This window comes from Anser anser (assembly GCF_964211835.1).
Source record: "Anser anser genome assembly, chromosome: 25".
Taxonomy (NCBI): Eukaryota; Metazoa; Chordata; class Aves; order Anseriformes; family Anatidae; genus Anser; species Anser anser.
In genome coordinates this window covers 6,186,470-6,203,368 of record NC_139746.1, presented here as the reverse complement: position 1 = coordinate 6,203,368, position 16,899 = coordinate 6,186,470, and the positions used below count along the sequence as shown (strand labels likewise).

At 47.0% G+C, this 16,899-nt stretch overlaps 1 protein-coding gene across 6 annotated transcripts in view; it reads right to left on the bottom strand.

Moving 5' to 3' along the window:
- RFX2 (regulatory factor X2) overlaps positions 1-16,899 on the bottom strand; it is a 59,864-nt gene that overhangs the window by 39,992 nt on the left and 2,973 nt on the right. For 4 of the 6 annotated variants that reach the window (XM_083810674.1, XM_083810678.1, XM_083810680.1 and 1 more), the window contains exon 1: positions 16,851-16,893. The exons of the other annotated variants lie outside the window; for them this stretch is intronic. In XM_083810674.1, the coding sequence (XP_083666800.1) occupies positions 16,851-16,878 (28 nt within the window). In that variant the 5' untranslated portion in view covers positions 16,879-16,893. Of the gene's footprint in view, positions 1-16,850; positions 16,894-16,899 lie in introns of those variants that run through there. 6 annotated transcript variants of the gene reach the window in all.

Genomic DNA, 16,899 nt, shown 5'->3' with positions numbered 1-16,899 from the left:
CCGGGACTGGTGCTACTGGGGTAGGAGCACCACAGCCCTCTGGGGGTCTCAAGGGGGTCTTGCCCTCTGTGCAGTGGCTCGTGCTGCAGCAAAACCTCCCACAGGGCAAAAAGGACCCGAGGCTCTCAAAGAGTCTCTTGGGTCCAGCTCTTCTCATGAGTTTGGGATTCGCTTGCCAATGCTACTACGGTATTCCTTTTGCACATACAGTAAAAAAAATCACATTGCCTGTGTGCGTTCGCAAGCGTGCTCATCCAGGGGTCACAGGCTGGCGAGGGGTTGCAAGCTGCAGCTGCCAGCTCTGTCCCTGCAGTGCTAGGTGCGTGCTGCACCTAGCAGCTTGGGAACATGCATGTGAACACCGTGCACTTGGAGGAAGGCACGGCTGTATTTTTGGTGAGAACAGGAATAGGACAGAAGCATTCTAGATGGATGGGAGAAGACAAAGGCTTCAAACTTGCGCCAGTCTGGCAGCTCACGCTTTGCAGCAGTTGTGTCCGGAAAGAAAAAGAACTGTTACCGAACAAGAATGAACGGAGTTATAACTCCTCTCGGGACAAGGAATTCCTGAAGGCAGTGCTTTTGGCTGGGAGAGGCGAGCGGGTGCCTTTCCGACAGCCACCTCAGCCCACAGAGCCTCCAGGCTCTGCTCTGGCCAGCGGAGGGGCAGACGCAGATGGCCCCGCTCTGTTTCTCCCATCCTCCGAGCAGCAGCGTGAAGCTCGGCTCTAAAAGCACGTCCTCGGCGCTGCTCTGACAGCCCGAGACCGTGCCAAGCCTATCGAGCCGACTGGGACGCCTGGAGTCGTTTCGAATCCCATAACCACTGTGTGGCGGAGAGGGGGGGCAGCAGGACAGTCAGCTTTAGCCCTAATTCCAAGCACCTGGGGGAACGTGGGGGTAAACGCGGCCCCATCCGGGCTCTGTGCGAGTACCAGCAGGCCCAACGGCGTGGGCCGGCGAGCAAAGGGGCCCGCGGCCCGCGGCCGGGCGGAAGGCGCCTGCAGATGTTGGGTGACGAAGCGGGGCCGGGCGCCCTGGCGCGCGCGGCTGCGATGTTTGGGGAGCAACAAGGGTTGCTAGAGGAGACGGAGCCCGCTCCCGCGTCCAGGGCGCGTTGCTGCGCGACGCGGGGAACACTTCCCAAACCAAACAATGCCAGGCCCGCTGGTCCCCAGCGCGCGCCGCCGGGGCGAGAGCGCACTAAATATGTCAGCGGGTATTTTCAGAAGCCCGGGGAGGATCGAAAAATAGTGCTCTTTGCTATAGTAACTGAACGGGGGGGGGGGGGGGGGGAGCCCGGGGGCCTGGGGGTGTGCGTTAGGTGCTCGATTTTTTGTTGTTTTTTTTTAAATCTTTTTTTTTTTTTCAAAGTAAACGGATTTAGAACCCTTTAAAACAAACGCCCAGGAAAGGAACTTTTTTAAAATTTCTTTTTTCCGAATGTTATTAACCTCTTTTAGAAAGGGTAACAAGCAGCCCTCCCCTGGGGCTTGCTGTCCAGGGAAGCCCCGCACAGGCACCCCACGGACACAGCTACCCAGACAGACAAACCCCACAATTTCTCTGGCTTTTTTTTTTTTTTTCCCTCCGCTTATTTGTAGAGTCCTAAAAATTTCCCAGGAGAACTGGTGATCCCTTTTCACGGGGGATGCAGCTGGCTTAGGGCAGGTTTGCTTTTCATTGTGGTACCTGGGGGTCCTGGGCTCCCCAGGATGTCAGCACTGGGAGTCAGCTCTGGTTTGATGGAGAGGAGAAACACACCTGAAAGATTTTTCTTCTCATTCCATGAGCACGGGGAACTAATTTAAATTAATTACTTCCCAATTTTTAAATTAAAATTTGAGGCAACTAATCACAAGCAAAAATTCAAAACCACAGGATTTTAAGGGAGAGCTTACACCCTATAGAAATAGAGACTTTTGTTGGGCTGGTGGAAACGAGTCATTGTCCTGAGCGCAGTGGTACGATCTAAAACACAAAAGTTCTGCTGTGCTTGCTAATCATCATTAAGGACATGCGCTGCTGTCATAGTCTCCCAAATTCAATAGGAACAGAATTGGGGCAGAATTTGTCCCTCCTACTTTTAAATTTAAGCCTGGGCACGGGCATCCCATCAGCTCACCTTCACAGTGATTAGTGCTAAACCTTATCACTGCAGGAAGTGCAGGGTGCTGTCAGTGTCTCCTTTGTGCCAGTTCCTCTGGGCTTTTTCTCCTACCAGCACAGTCCAGGGCACTGCAGCAGGCCTGCAGGAAGGCGCTCACTTCTCCGAGGCAGATGGCACGAAAAGCAGAAATCACCCGTCCATTGTATTTAAGAAGTGTTCTAGTACTGAGTACTTTTTGCAGGGTCTTCTGGAAATTCTGTTCTTTATTGCAGGATTTGATTTTCAAACTATGGCTGACCTCAGCCACCAAAGCACTCCTCAGTCTTCTAGCAGGCGACTGCATGTATCATTTATCTCCTTCTCAGAGGCAGTCGCAGGCCTCCTGCTCTCCAGAAGGGGAGGCCCCGGAACATTTTGGAGCAGGCTGGTGATCTTGTGCTCATGATGCTCAGAGTGGCATTCAACAGAGAGCAGCGGCCCATGCAAGAGCCAGGAGCTGAGCACAGCTTGGCACCTTAAAAATGACAACTGAAAACTAAGAAACGTCAGTACTTGAAGCATCTCCCCAGCAAAGCAACAGAATGCACATCATTTGCGGCGATTTGAGGTGAAATGGTAGCATTTACACTCAGTACGGAAAGTAAACTCAAACTCCTTGACACTGTCCTCTTCCTTATCTATTGCCTTATGGTAGACTTCAGTCTCCAAGCTGCATGAGATACGGTTAAAAGATGCCTTAACGTTGCGACCTTTGGCCAAGTAAAGGACTTCCACAGATGATTCTGGCTAAGAGGAACACCGCTGCCACGACAGTGGGGCAAGCACAGATGACCAGAACCTACCTCCTGATACCTCCAGTCCCACTGAAACGCCAGTGAGGCACGCCAGAATCCGCTGTCTAGACCCTGCTGCCCCTCAGTCTTTCCACCAAAGCTACCAGAGCGATCTCTTGGCTGGCGTCAGCCCAGGTCCTATCAACTCAGAGCGCAGGAGGCTCGCTGCCATGAAAGAGCCACTGTTCTTACTCCTTATTAAGATGGGCAAACTAAGTCCAAGACTTTTCTCTTTCCACTCCTTTCTGCTAAGTGCCCTCGTTCCTGCCTTTAATATGCTAAAAAGTTACTCTGGGATGAGGAAAATACATTAACGTTGAGAGCTGACACCTCTCTTATCGTGGGGAGGGGGGGGGGGGGGCGGGTTACAGCTTCAGTTTCGGGAGTCCTGTTACTCCCACAGAGCTGTACCTGCCAGGAAGAAGCTTCAGGCTTTCTAACTTAAAGCATCACAAAGAACCCAATTTCACTATTTAAACAGTCAGCCTTCCTGATTTTTATCTCCTAGTGGTTTTTAATACAGCCTTATAGTCCTGGGGATTTCTGGCCTCATGTAGGAGGGGGGGGTTATTCACAATCATGTACTAGCTGAACTTCCTTTTCTATCCCCCAAAGTATCCTTCTACTTTTGCTTTCCAGAAAATGCAACCCACATCCACTTCTTGCGATGCTGGAAGAGTTAAGTGTGACTGCAGATGCTATTTCCAGTCTATAGAGCATTTACTGCCTGTGCTGAGCAGTATATTGAGGAGACCATGAAATTCTAACAATCTACAGACTGCTGGAGATACAGTCTTAAATAGAAGGAAAAAGTCGCTTTGAGAGGTTTTTGCCCATTCTGTCTCCAGAAACCATACAAAACTTTAACACCTCCCTTTAGCTAAAGCTTTCCAAGTAACACTTGAAAAACTGAAAAGGAAAAACAGACGGGGGCGGGGGAGTGGCCGGCGATGATCCGACAGAGCTAAAATATCCATTAGTGGTAAATTCCACCACCTCCTCCCCCTCCAAAAACCCAAGTGCACGGGTCGGATTCCACCCGCGAGCCGAGAACCCAGCTCCAGCCACCCTCACCCAGAGAGGCCTTTTGATTCTCCTGCTTGTCTCGGCGGCTGCTAGGCAACCCGCGCAGCAGCGCTGCTCATATGCATTAAGTATTAACTATTATTTCATTCCTTCCCCCTTTTCCTACAAAAAGGCAGCGACCTCAATTCCCAGCAGACCGTTCTCACCCCAAAGCCAACGCTGGCTGAGCTCGGCTGGAAACGGAGGCAGAGCCACGGAGGGGTTGAGGACGCCCAGGTTACTCAGCCCCGCGGGATGCTCTCGATGCAGGAGCTTTGGGCTTCACGGGGTTTCCAGCACCCAGCAGTAGCCCCCTGCCCCGAGCGCCCTCGTTTTTGGTGTGCCAGGATACGCAGCCACCCTCTGGGGGTAACGGCCTCTCCGTGCAAGGACTCCCAAACCCTTGTTTCAGTTTTGTGCCCAGAGTGAAGGGGGGCAAACAACCCCGCTGCTCCTGCTGCACAGAAGTGCCGTGAAAGAAGAGACTCATGTTAAAACATGGAAAGATGTCCGTCCTTCAGGGCTTGTAGCTTTCCGTGTGATGATAAAGCCCTCATTGTGCCAAGACAAGGCTGTAAAGCAGGGGAGGCAGAAGCAATGCAGTTGCCCTGTCCAAGTGAAAGCTAAGGTAGAACCTGACAGACGACAAGGAGACCTGACCCTGAACCAGCTCCGCTACCATTTGGCAAGCATCACCTCCATCTCCACAAAAGGCAACTCTTCTGGAGACTTCAGTAGGTATTTTGCTTGAAAGAAAACAAAAATCAAAACTGTGACAGAACAAAAGAAGGTAGGTAAGAGTTGCTGGCGTTCAGAAGTGGCAGGGGAAGATGCTTCAGGTCAGCAAAAAACCTGGGAGGCTTACTGCTCGAAGTCAACCATACAGCTTGTCATCAGAGCACGGCTTGGGTTGGAAGGGACGGACCTCATTCATCACTCAGTTCTAACCCCCCTGCCACAGACAAGGACACCAACCACGAGATCAGGTTGCTCAGGGCCTCATCTATCCTGGCCTTGAACACCTCCAGGGATGGGGCACCCACAACCTCTCTGGGCGACCTGTTCCAGTGCCTCACCACCGCCCTCACAGCTTCACAGTGAACGGAAGGCATCGATACAACAAAAATAGGGTAACAGCTCCTGGAGGACACAACGATAACATGGGAGGCACTCTCCAAATTACTTGGCATTTTTGGATTTAAGCGTCTCGTATCTGAAGAGCAAAAAAAGTGTGAACAGTCTTAGGGCAAGAATGTTTTATGCCAATAAGTGAGCCATCAAAAACCAAGCAGTAGCAAGGTAAAAAGTCTCGTCTAAGTTTCTTTCATCTGTCTCTGCTAGGATACCTCCCAAGTCCAAACAGGATCACAAGACCATGCCTCTATCAATAACTAGTCCAGCTCCTCCCTTCCTTCCCCAAAGCACGCATGCGTGTGCACGCAGGAAAAACGGGGCTGCTAGAAACCAGGGAACTGCAGCTCCCGAACCAGCAGCAGCATTACTTTCACTGAGTTTTCCCCAGCTGTGGTAGATATTTTAAGTGCTGCGTGTGTATGTCCAGCTTGATCAGCAGTGCAGTAAGAGGATCTAGAAGGCTGGCATTTGAAGAGAGCCTCAGCATACGCTCTGCCGAGGGATTGTGCCCCTCTGGGGGGCTGTCCCCCACCACACAACACCAAGATCGACACATCCTGCTTCTGAGAGCTCGGTCCCAAACTTAGCGATGCTCCTGGATCAGGAGCGGTTGCCAGAACAACCTGTCATAGCAGAGAAAGGTGCTGCTAAGGACGATGACATCTCAGGAAGAGCGGATGCCAACAAATTTTCACCTGCAAGGCGAGGGCATGGCAAGGAGCAGCCTGCGCGCAGCTGCTACCCTGGAACCAGAGCACTCTTCAAGCCCAGTGACATTTCTGAGTAATTACCAAACCTTAAGATCCATTATGATGTTAATTTGCTGGCTGGCTTTGCAGGAAAGTGTAATTAGATGTTGTGTAGCTGCGATACAAACTGGGAGGAATGCTAGGAATGCCCGAGCTTACAAACTGGGCAGCAGCAGGATGGAGCAGAGCCCACGCAGGGACGGTGAGGAGCCCACGCACACCTCCAGCACCTCCTGAGCTGTAAAAGGATCCCGGGCGCAGGGCCTGCTCTCCACCCCACTCCCCGGCTGCACAAAGGCCCCACTGCAGCCACAACACCAGAGGTGACCAAGGCGAGGAGGGCATCAGGTGCGCCGAGCTTTACACCCTTGCTCTCCTCCCCACATGGGTACCACTCCATCTCCTACTTCACATTTCCTCATTCCAAACCAAGGAAATAGGATCTGCCTTAACCGAGAGCATCCTACTGATTTATGTCTCTAGCCTCATTCAGGTTTTCAGGCTAGATGTTTTAATAGAAGCCAGACAGAAAATGTTTGTTTTTCAAATTATGAGACATTTTCAGGGCTGGGGTAGCACTTGTAAGCAACAATAGTGGCCTGCAGCTGAGGATGACAAAACCTTTTAAAATTAAAACAAATTTCTTTACACACAATGACTGCCCATTTCACAACTAAGAGACATAATAATGGCTTTTTTTAACAAAAAAATACTAATGTCACAGCACATTTGGAACCACAAGCAGCCATCATTTCATTTCTGAAACATACCTATTAAAAGGGCTGCCAGATTTGATATAAATTTTCCTCCATAAAATGAACTGATTAAATGAAAACTAAATTGGAGTCCCTATAGCTCTGTAACAGTAAACTTCATGTAACAGTTTTGCAATTTGCAGATGGAAGCATGGAATAGTTTATTCATTTGCAGTCTAATGCAAGAAACTAATTACTCTGCAAAATAATATTCTGTAAACTATCAATAGCATCTAAATTAGGCAAGGGTGGAAAAACACATTTATCTCCTCTAGAAAGGAAAGCTGTCAGCTCTGAGAGCAGAGTAACTACCCTCCTAAGGCCAAAGAATCAGCATAGCAAATGCCAATTAAAAAAAAAATACGCAGCACCATTTGCAAAGAGAAGTTTTCTAGGAATACTTTTTCAGTCAAAAATACTAAAAGCACTGTACAAAGGAGAAAAAAAAAGGCAAAAAAGCAGAGCGAGAAACAATATGATAAGCATCATCATCTTCTCCTGGAAGAATGCATGGTGAGTTGGATCGACCTGACAAAGGCAAGTTACTGCCCGCAAGACACAGTGGTTGGGACATCTCCTTGTTCTTATTTAATGGATGTTTCAAATGGTGACAGCCTGCCGTGCTTGTTCGCTCAGGCTCAGTTTAAGTGGTGAGAGACGCCCAGAGTTGGCTGAGGGTCCCTCCTGTGCCACCAAAGGTCCACATGGACCTCACCAGCAGCCACCTAACCAAGAGCCAGAATGTTCTTGGTCCCCTGTAAGGAAGCCCCCCAGATTTTTATTCTTAAAACAAATGAATGAGATGGCCACTGCAGGGGAGGAATCGGGGCTCCTGAAGGAATGTGGAGCTCCCTCGGCTCGCCAGATGTTTGCAAATTCACACAAAGAGCCTAGTTAACAGTTCAAGGATTAATGAAACTTGTTCTTGTTGTAAGCAAGGTCAGTCTCCCTTGCAGACACCACAGCTTAGGAGACTTTTGTATCAAAGCTGGATAAAGCAGGAGTAGCTCCTTTCTTCCTGGAACAATAAGGGAGGTGCAAAGATGCTGTCTGAGCTGCAGCACCTGGAAAACAAAGCCTACAGAAGCACAAGCTGAACAGTGCGGTCTGAAGCATCCTCCAGAGCTGCCTGAAGCACTCACCCATGCTGGTTTTGCCTTTTTTTTTTTTTTAAAGCAAAAAGCACGTGGCAGAAAATAGTGAATTGCTCTGAGTACTCAGTGGCAACTCTCCCCTTATTCTACTGCAAAGAACAATGAAGATTTGTCATTAAATGGAGAGGGAGATCAGTTTGAGACATTAGGAGTCAAAATCCTGCTCCTCTGTGTGGGCTGGTAAGCTTTCAATGGATTTTTTCAATAGGAGAGATTGCACAGGTGGCTTGATTAAATCACCTCAGACTGATTCTCCTCTCTAAGCTGTGCGGCTTAAAAAGCATCAGAGGGATCAGTCAGCATTCACATCTTCCAGTGGTATTGAGCATTTACTTTTTTTCTTTTTAAATTATGAATTGTTTAGCTATTGACCCATTACTGCTCTCCACCATTTTTTCTATCATTAACTGAATTGCATAAAACCAGTCTTTAAAAAGCAAACCAGAAGGTATGTGATAACACTGATCTCCCCATATTCTTCCTCTTTGCAGCTTTCATCCCCAACAAGACAAAGAGGGGAAAAAAAAAACACTTAGGAAAGGCAGAGAGTACAGGTTGAGAAGCATTAACTGTGGATGGTTTTTGGCACTGCCAGATGAAACTCATTTATTCTGTTACTCAAAGCATGGGGCTGGGGTTTCTACAACATCCCTACTTGACCCTTTCGTACTCCCTGACTCATAGGTCTCTCATGGGCTATGATCCAAAGGTATTTACAAGAGAAACGTGCTTCAAACAACTCGAAGCATTTTCAAAAAGCTTGCAATGCCTCTTGGAGAGCCTCAGTGAGGCAGGTAGCCAGTAAGGACCACTGCACTGCCAATTTTAAAAGCAGGATGATTTGCGCCCTTAAAAAGCAATTAACCTGTTCTGGCTCATTTATTTATTGAGAAGAGATTCGGGTGGGGAAGAGAGGGAAGAGTTTCTTTGCTGCAGCCAGATGGAATTCCAAATCTAGACAGTTTAGTCAGTGAGCTAAGGGGAAGATGTCAAAACATGCTTTCCATTAATGTAACAGCAGAAAACACCACTGGTTTCAGATACTATATACAAACAATTACTGTTCTGCTAACAGAATCCATGCCAATACGAGGGATTTTATACCCATAGTTAGTTTAAACTAACAGCAACAGAGTTGTAAGTCAGCAATATGGTATTTTATTCTTAAATATTTGCTCGGGATGCTACTTGACATCAGACTTCAGTCAAAATAAACTTTAGCAAGCGATATGTTACATGATCCCATCTGCCTATTTCAAAGGCAAAAAAGAAAGTAGATTTTGTTAAATCTGAATTTCCAGGTTCAGCCTTCTAACAGGAAGCTCAGGTTCTGTTCTTGTTCTGATTTACATCGTGCTAAACCAAATGGATTTAGTTCAGTGCTATAGGTCAGAGAAATACATCCAATAAAGACATTAACGGCATATATATATTTAAATCAAGTATGACAATTTTCTTTGTGGAGTTCTACTTACTGCAGATGGAGGAAAAAAAGAAGACACCAGCGTCTTTCTACATCTGCACTTAAACTGCTGAAGCAAAAAGCACTCCAGTAGAACTAATGCAAACTGTAATGCACATTGATTTATTTTTTTTTTCCTCCCGTGATAGCTACACGCCAAAAAAGTCAGCTAACTGAACGGCCAACATTGACATGAAGCTTTTGAGGGCTCTTTCAAAGGCACAATTCAAATAACAGACTCAGAAGAATACCACAAGCAGTTTGTCTGAAGTTCACAAAAGACATTGTTGTGTCTGTCTTAGATACAGTTGCAGCAATGATGCTTGAAGCCATTAGCAAAGAACAACAACAACAAAATCATGTCCGCAACCTTGATCTCCAGTTCTGCGAGAGCACACACACGTGCATCCCAGCGAGAGCTTTTTTTGTGCTTCTGCAGTGAGAAAACACTGACTGTTGTTACAAACTCATGAAAAGGCACCAGCACAGAGATTAGTTTAACTTCCAAAGGAGGTTTTCAACGCGCTGTTGTCTCAGAGGAATAGCACAATCGATGCACTGTACCCAGCCGAGTGAGATTTCTGCAGGGCAGAGAGTAGGGCAGACTTAAAACTAAAATCCTCTGTTACGACATCATTAGACACACCTATTATTGCGTACCTTCTGTAACTGATCCTGAATTTTCCATTCACCAGCACATGCTACTGCTGATTTGGGGGAAGATGATGCTTCCAGGAAAAGACAGTAGGCTCAACCCTTTTCTGAAATTTCTGGTACAAGCTGCTAATTTTAATAGACCTAAGAAAAAGGTACGAAAATTATTTCATAAAGGTCACAGGCTATCAGTTCTTACCATCTCTCAATTCACTATGAGCCTAGCATGGCTACAAGCCAGAAGTGTAAAATAGAAATACATCCATACACAATCTACTTTTCTCCAACAGAAGCATCTAACGTTCCGGGTAATCACACGATTCAATCCTCATATATGAAGAAACCAGTTAGAAACTGGGAAGATGCATTCACACCACAAAACATTTTGTCATCCAACATCAGAATGTAAGTTCAACCAAGTAGCTGCCAAAATAAAAGCTATGACAAAAATTCCTTAATAATAGACTAATAAGAGACTCATCACCAAAGCATTAGGTAATTCTTCAGGGAACATGAATAAGAATTACAATGTATGATGTATTGATTTAGTTATTTGGTGGTACTTAGGAAAAGAGCTTGAGTTTTAAGGACAAGAGGTTAGAATACAGCTGTAAAAATTCAATCCCCAACATAAATCGTCTCTTGAAATGTGCAGAGAGGGAGTTTCACTGAAACTCTCATGTTTCGCATCAGATACTGCAAACAGAGCAGCATATAACAGAGTTTTAGCTCTTGTATAGATCATGCTCCCAAATATTTTTGTTCAAAAGTTTACTTTTTGAATGCGCTCTACAAAATGTGCTCACTTGGGTTATAAAACAAGCTGGAGAATCAGAATACTGGAGTCACTTGAGCAAAAACTTGCCCAATCACTCTGCTCCCCAGAAGCATCTCTCAAATTAAGGAATTTCTAAGTTCTCTCCTGTCCTGCACTCTGAGTTTTCAAGACTGAAACATGGCTCTGAGTGTGGTTTCAGCATCTTTACCAGCTAGCACCCTGCAACTTCTCCAGCCCTCTGACAAGGGAAGAACAAAGTGGGGAGTCGCAGCCTCCAAGCAGGTGCTTCTCGTGGATAGCAGCTCCCACGAAGACGAGGGGAGCCAAAAAGGCAGCACTTGCACCAAGCGCTTCTCAAAGGAGGACACGGAGCAGCCACAGCCGGGTTAGGTCACTCCTCTGCTCTCAGTGTCCTCGTGGCAAAGGCAAGACTTTCTGCACTAAATATCCTGAAAGGGCATGAAGCAAAGCAATAATGACACTATCGAAAAAATGCACGTTTGTTTGATTTTGATCAGCGAGTAAAGCGCCAATCATTTAAGAATTTCAAAGCACTCTACAAATAAATATTAATTCTTCCAAGACTACTCATCTCAACTTTCTGGCTCCCAGAAAAACACAGGTATTGAATTTTTTCCCTAATGCAAAATGGAAACGAAAGCAGAGCAATGGAAGCAGAGTTTCCCACGCAGACTCAGCAGCCGCAGTAGATGAGGAGCCGGGAGCAGCAGCCGGGAGCTGCTCCATCAGAGATGAAATTCATGCCCCACAGCACAGGGAGCCCCATGGGGCACAGGGCTCCCATGGAAAGCCAGCGAGGACCGAGTCTCGAGGCAAGGAGACACATCAGAAACACGGAAGCAGCACCCTTCAGTGTAGCTTATTTGGAGCTATGCTATATTATAATTTATACACGTTTGTCTACATATTTTAAAATAGATCTCTACACATAGACATACAAATGTAGCTCCAGTGTCTGAATTAACACATGGAGAGATTTTGTTGACGGACGTGCCCTCAGATATTTTGATATTAAAGTGTTTCCTCTCAGTCCTCATTAAGGCAGAGATGATTAGCACTTCTTACACGAGCTATGAAGACATGGTACCTGTGGAATTAAAGTCAAAGCACATTTCCCTGCAGGGCAACAGTAGGGGATTTAAAAACTCCTAAGCATTACAGTAAGGTGCAGAGTGTTTTTCCAGGTGTTTGCAGCCAGGAAACATGCAGAGAACTAACCGGTCCACAGCTTGCATTTGAGAGACTTGCCCCACTGGCCCGTAACCCGGGGCAGCAGACGATGGAACGAGCAGAAAGGCATTGCCTGGCCCTTACTCTAGTGTCCCCAGGGGGGCATTAAGGACCAGAAATACCAGCTCCCAAAAAATCAACTCCAAAATCAGGGTCTGCGGTTTATTAAACACCGACACCACAGCTCCCTTGTCTGTGTGTTTCCACCCCGCGGGTAAGGGAGGGCGTTTGCTCTCGGCGGAGCAGATATCTGTCAGGGTTCTGTGTCTCAGCGACCCTAAAGATCCTCCACATTCTGCAGGCCAGCACTCGAAGACACATTGGGCTTTTCCCTGGTAACCAAAGGCTGTGGCTACAGCCGTTCCCCCAACAAGCAGGAGGATTACGCAGCAGGCAGCAGATGAGGCACAGCACTGGAATGTCTTGGACAGGGGCTGCAGCAGGAGGTTGCTGCGACCAGAGCACGCTGCCAGCACGAAATCTTTAACCCCCATCTTTTCGTAAAATAATCTTTCCTCTGCCTGTATCAGCACTTTGGGGCAGAGACCGGCCCCGCTGTACCGCTTGCAGCACTCCAGATAATGTATTCACAGCTTACACTGGGGTTCCTGGCACTATAGCAGCTCAAACACTAATGATTTCTAATTGATATTAGAGAAGAAATCTGAAAGAAGCTACATTTCCTTAGTGCCTCTACCTCAAGCCAGATTATGTTGTAGACCAACTCTGAGGTTTACCTGGATACTGAAATTCTGAGAACACACAGAATACAGTTTATTAAATGCTACAGAAATGTTGAATCCACTTTTTTTATTATTATTTAGAAAAAAAAATGTGTTTTCTTTAAGTTCTACGCAACAGCTAGATTGGGAAGAATGAAAATGTCAAAACCAGCAGTGGCAATAATCAAAAAGCACTTTTGGTGCCCCTGTATAACTTGAAACAGAAATTATCTGTCTTTAAACCCCTTACCTCACACAATTGTCTCTCATGTTTGCAGCATACCAGACAATACTCCAAAATGTCAGTGCGTGTTTGTCAGCGCTGCAAGCAGAAGCCCCGACCACCCAGCGGCTCCTATCTGGTAAATGTTATCTGGTCAAGGTGTCGGGAGCAATCTCATGGAAGATACAGGAGACGTTTTCCCTCGAGGAGGAACATCTACACCAACAGACCTCTGGGCTAAGCCACAAGCAGGAGCAGCCTCTGCTTGTATGACGCCCAGCTCCAGTCAGGGTGCTGCAGGTTGTTAGCCTCAGCAAGTGAAGGTAGCAGAGGTGGCGCCTAGAACATGGAGGGCAAATTTTGCACTTACAGTGTTATGGAAGGTTATTAATAGAGAGAAAGAAAGCTGCATTCTGAGTTCAAACAACCGTGGAGGACAGGTCACTCTTTCTTCAAGAGTTTTAAGACCTGGGTGAGAGATTTCACTTCTCTAGTGAGTGCAAGTCCCCTGAACAATGCCAAGCATCTACCACATTAAAAGGAACAAATATTTGCTAGGAAGAGGTAAGCCCTGAAGATTAGCTGGATGACCAGAAGCCAGTATTTCCCTTACGATCTGTACTATGAAAGAAAGATTTCCTCCCATGATTGGTCATTTATGGTCATGACTATTTGAAAAGATCCACATTTCATGTTCTTCTGGGAGATGAGGGCAGAAGATTAAACATCACATAAAATATTTTGTTTAAATGCAAAGACTGAAGATAAATTAGAGAGAACTGGTCCATTTGCACTTACCCACATCTGCCCCAGTGTTTCACATCCCAGGGCTGGATTTCAGATTGAGTTTTGGCTGTACCTTCCAGACCACTCGGGGTGGGAGGGAAGAGAAAGAAGAAAGATATCCTAGCACAGAGCAGGCAGGTTACACTCAGAATGTTACTAAACTCTTGCCTTCTCTTGCACAGTTTTGGGTATTACCTGTCTCCATGAGGTTCCTTTTTCTAAAGCATGTTGCACACCCAGCATCCCAAATACCCTCCAAAAGGGATTAGAAGAAATAAAATAACTAATGCAATTCCCCAAACAAGTTGGATGTTTGACCAGCTGTATGTGTTTAGCCAGAAACTATCCCGAATAGTTGCAGGGTTGTCATGGCAGCAATGGGATCTTAAGCTAATACTAAAGAACAACCTAAAAATGACTAACCAGAGGGCAGCTAGAGGAAATTGCTCATTACTCTTCGGTTGCTTGTTTATAATCGTTCCACCTGCACTTTTTCCTTTTTCCCCCCTCTTTCCTTGATGTTTCTTGTCAGTCTTCACTAATGACATCTCCAAAAGAAGGAGCACCCTCAATTACGTGCTCAGTTCACTGGGGGCCTTGACTTGCATTAACCTCGAAGACCCACCAGCCACGTGACTCCAGTGCTTCACAGGCAATTCTCCTGAACAACTGATGCATCACCACATAGGATCAGTGTTGATTTCACCTTAGCACTTCCAAACAAGCTAGGCACTTAAAAAACCACAGCTCTGGAGACAGAACCCCCTTCCTTCACACCCAGATTCACTCATACCCCAGGGACTTCACTCAAACGTAGCACGCCAGCCGAGGAGACACGTGTGGATTTGCAGCACGCCTGCCGGTGCACAGGCACGTGTTCAGCTCCAAAAGGAAGGGAAAAACACACTCCAAAGGTGCACAGGAGAAACTGTAACCATGAATCTCTTCTTCTTGTGACGCCAGGAGCCACTGCTGCTGTTGTGTCGCAGGAGATACAAAAAAAACAAAACAAAACAAAAAAAACTCTCAGCATGGATGCAGCAAGCAACAGAAAGCTGTGTAGCAGCTGGGCCAGCAGGACAGCCCCTGGGCAGCAGCGCCCACAGAAGCATCCGTGCCTCCTGGTTTTGCTTTGCTTCTGCTCATGACTGGCCGGGAGTCTCTCCGCCTCCCCTGAAAGCATGGGGAAGGTGTCAGGCGTTGGCCCTTCCTCCCCTCTGGCGATTCCTACCTGTCTTCCAGTATTTTCTGCATAATGAATGGAGGCTTTGTAAAGAGCAGATAGCCCAAAGAAGTTGGGCTAAGTCATCGCTGAGCCGCAGAAGGCAGGGACGTGCTGATCTTCACGGCGTGCTGTCATTTGTCCTCATGCGGGCCAGCAGTCCTGCGCACGAAGGCAGAGAAGAACCACCTCGAACAGAAGGAACGATTCGTGGAGACTGGACGCTTACAACGCCAACCACCAAAACGACATGTTGGTGCAGGGTATGGCCAGTTGGTACAATTCCTTCTCCCATGCTGAGGATTTCCTTCAGCAAAGTATTGATTTGGGACAAGGAAAGAAAGAAGCCGATTCTTTTTTGTATTTGCTTATATAAAGTCCTCGCTGGCACAGCATCCTGTGACCCCTGTTTCTTTGAAAGCAACTGCAACATTCAGTCGCTAATCTCATTCAAAGCCCTGTCGCTATGACACCTTCATACTATGCTGAGACTTCTAAGCCATTTGTTAAACTCAGAAAAAGAAATTCTTAATTTCTTAGTAGAAATCTCGTTTCGAAAAAAGAAAACGCACTCAGCAATTGCCTTTAAATTACTTTTCAAATGCCTTCATTTGGCACTTCTACAGCTCTTAAATCCTGTAGAACACCAGATTAACAAAAACAAAACCAGTCATAAGGTTTGGGAAGAGGCTCGCTCCTCTTGCGCTTCAGAATTCTCCTTGTAAACATAGTGCTGGACAGAGGCTGCCGTACCCCCGGGTCATAAGCGAGCACGGAGGTCATTGGAAGAGGAAGACTTTCAGTCATGGACACGAAGCCACATGTCTACAGGCAGCCAAAGGTTATTCTAACAAGTCGGCTGAACTATGCAAATTTTAACTTTTTCTAGTCCTTGCTTTAGCTGGGTGAATCACAAACACGGCAATCTTTCATAAAAAGATGACCCAAAGCTGAAGGTGTTGGTTCTTCTCCCTCGATCCCCTGACTGGAAGTGGTTTGTGTACGATGTGCGTTGAATAACTGCCTCTACGCTTTCTGCGATGCGAGAAGGGATTAACTGCAGGCAGTGCCCTGAACAAAGAGGAATCCTCTTGTACAGTGTATTAAGGGGTACGTGGCTTGTGCTGAAGACTTTTCTTGTCCGTTTGCATATTATTGGCATAATTAGTTCACACGCTAGTTAGGCAGAGACGGCCTGACAGAAGAAAGCCAGCACATTCTTAGACAATAAGGCGGGTTTGTGAACATTTGAACGCAAGGATAGAGATCGGCCAGCACAAACAAACCACAGCACCTCGTCTCAGGGCACAGCTCGCAGGAAGAAGCCCCGCGTGTGCTCCAAGTCCCAGCGGCACAGCCCCGGAGCTGGGGGCTGCGTGCCCATGCTCCTCTCCCAGGGCACACAGTCAGGACGCGGCGTTGCTCCAGCTGGCTGCCGGCCCGGCCGTAACCGTGCTGGCGTTTGTTGCACGGGAGAGGATGGGGGGGGACGGATGCTGGTTTAAATAGAAGCTCTGGCCCAGAAGGCGGGTGGTAAGATAAGCCTGTTGAATCAGCACTGCCCTCCCCGTTCTGTGACTCTGCACACCGCGGGTGCACTTCAATTTCAAGTGCTAAAACCGACCGAGGGAAACAGGCGAGGATGCAATACATGGGCTTTGGTTATAGGCTCATATTAAAAGCAAAACCGTGTTCTGATTAAACTTAACAGCTGTCAATGCTCCGAGGTGTTACAAGTACGAGACTATTTAAAGACAATGACTGGCGCCATCTATTTTACTTTGACAGAGCTAGGAAAAGCGACGCTTATTAACCGCTGACTGAAGCTCTAAATTGATGTCAGCTCTGAAGATGTTTTTGTCACAAAAAGGTAGAGAAATAACAACAGCAAGTGCAGAAGTAACTTTTAGTGGCCATGAATACACTTAACTGAAGAAGCACAAGAGCTGGACCTGTTGGAGCGGGTCCAGAGGAGGCCATGGGGATGCTCAGGGGCTGGAG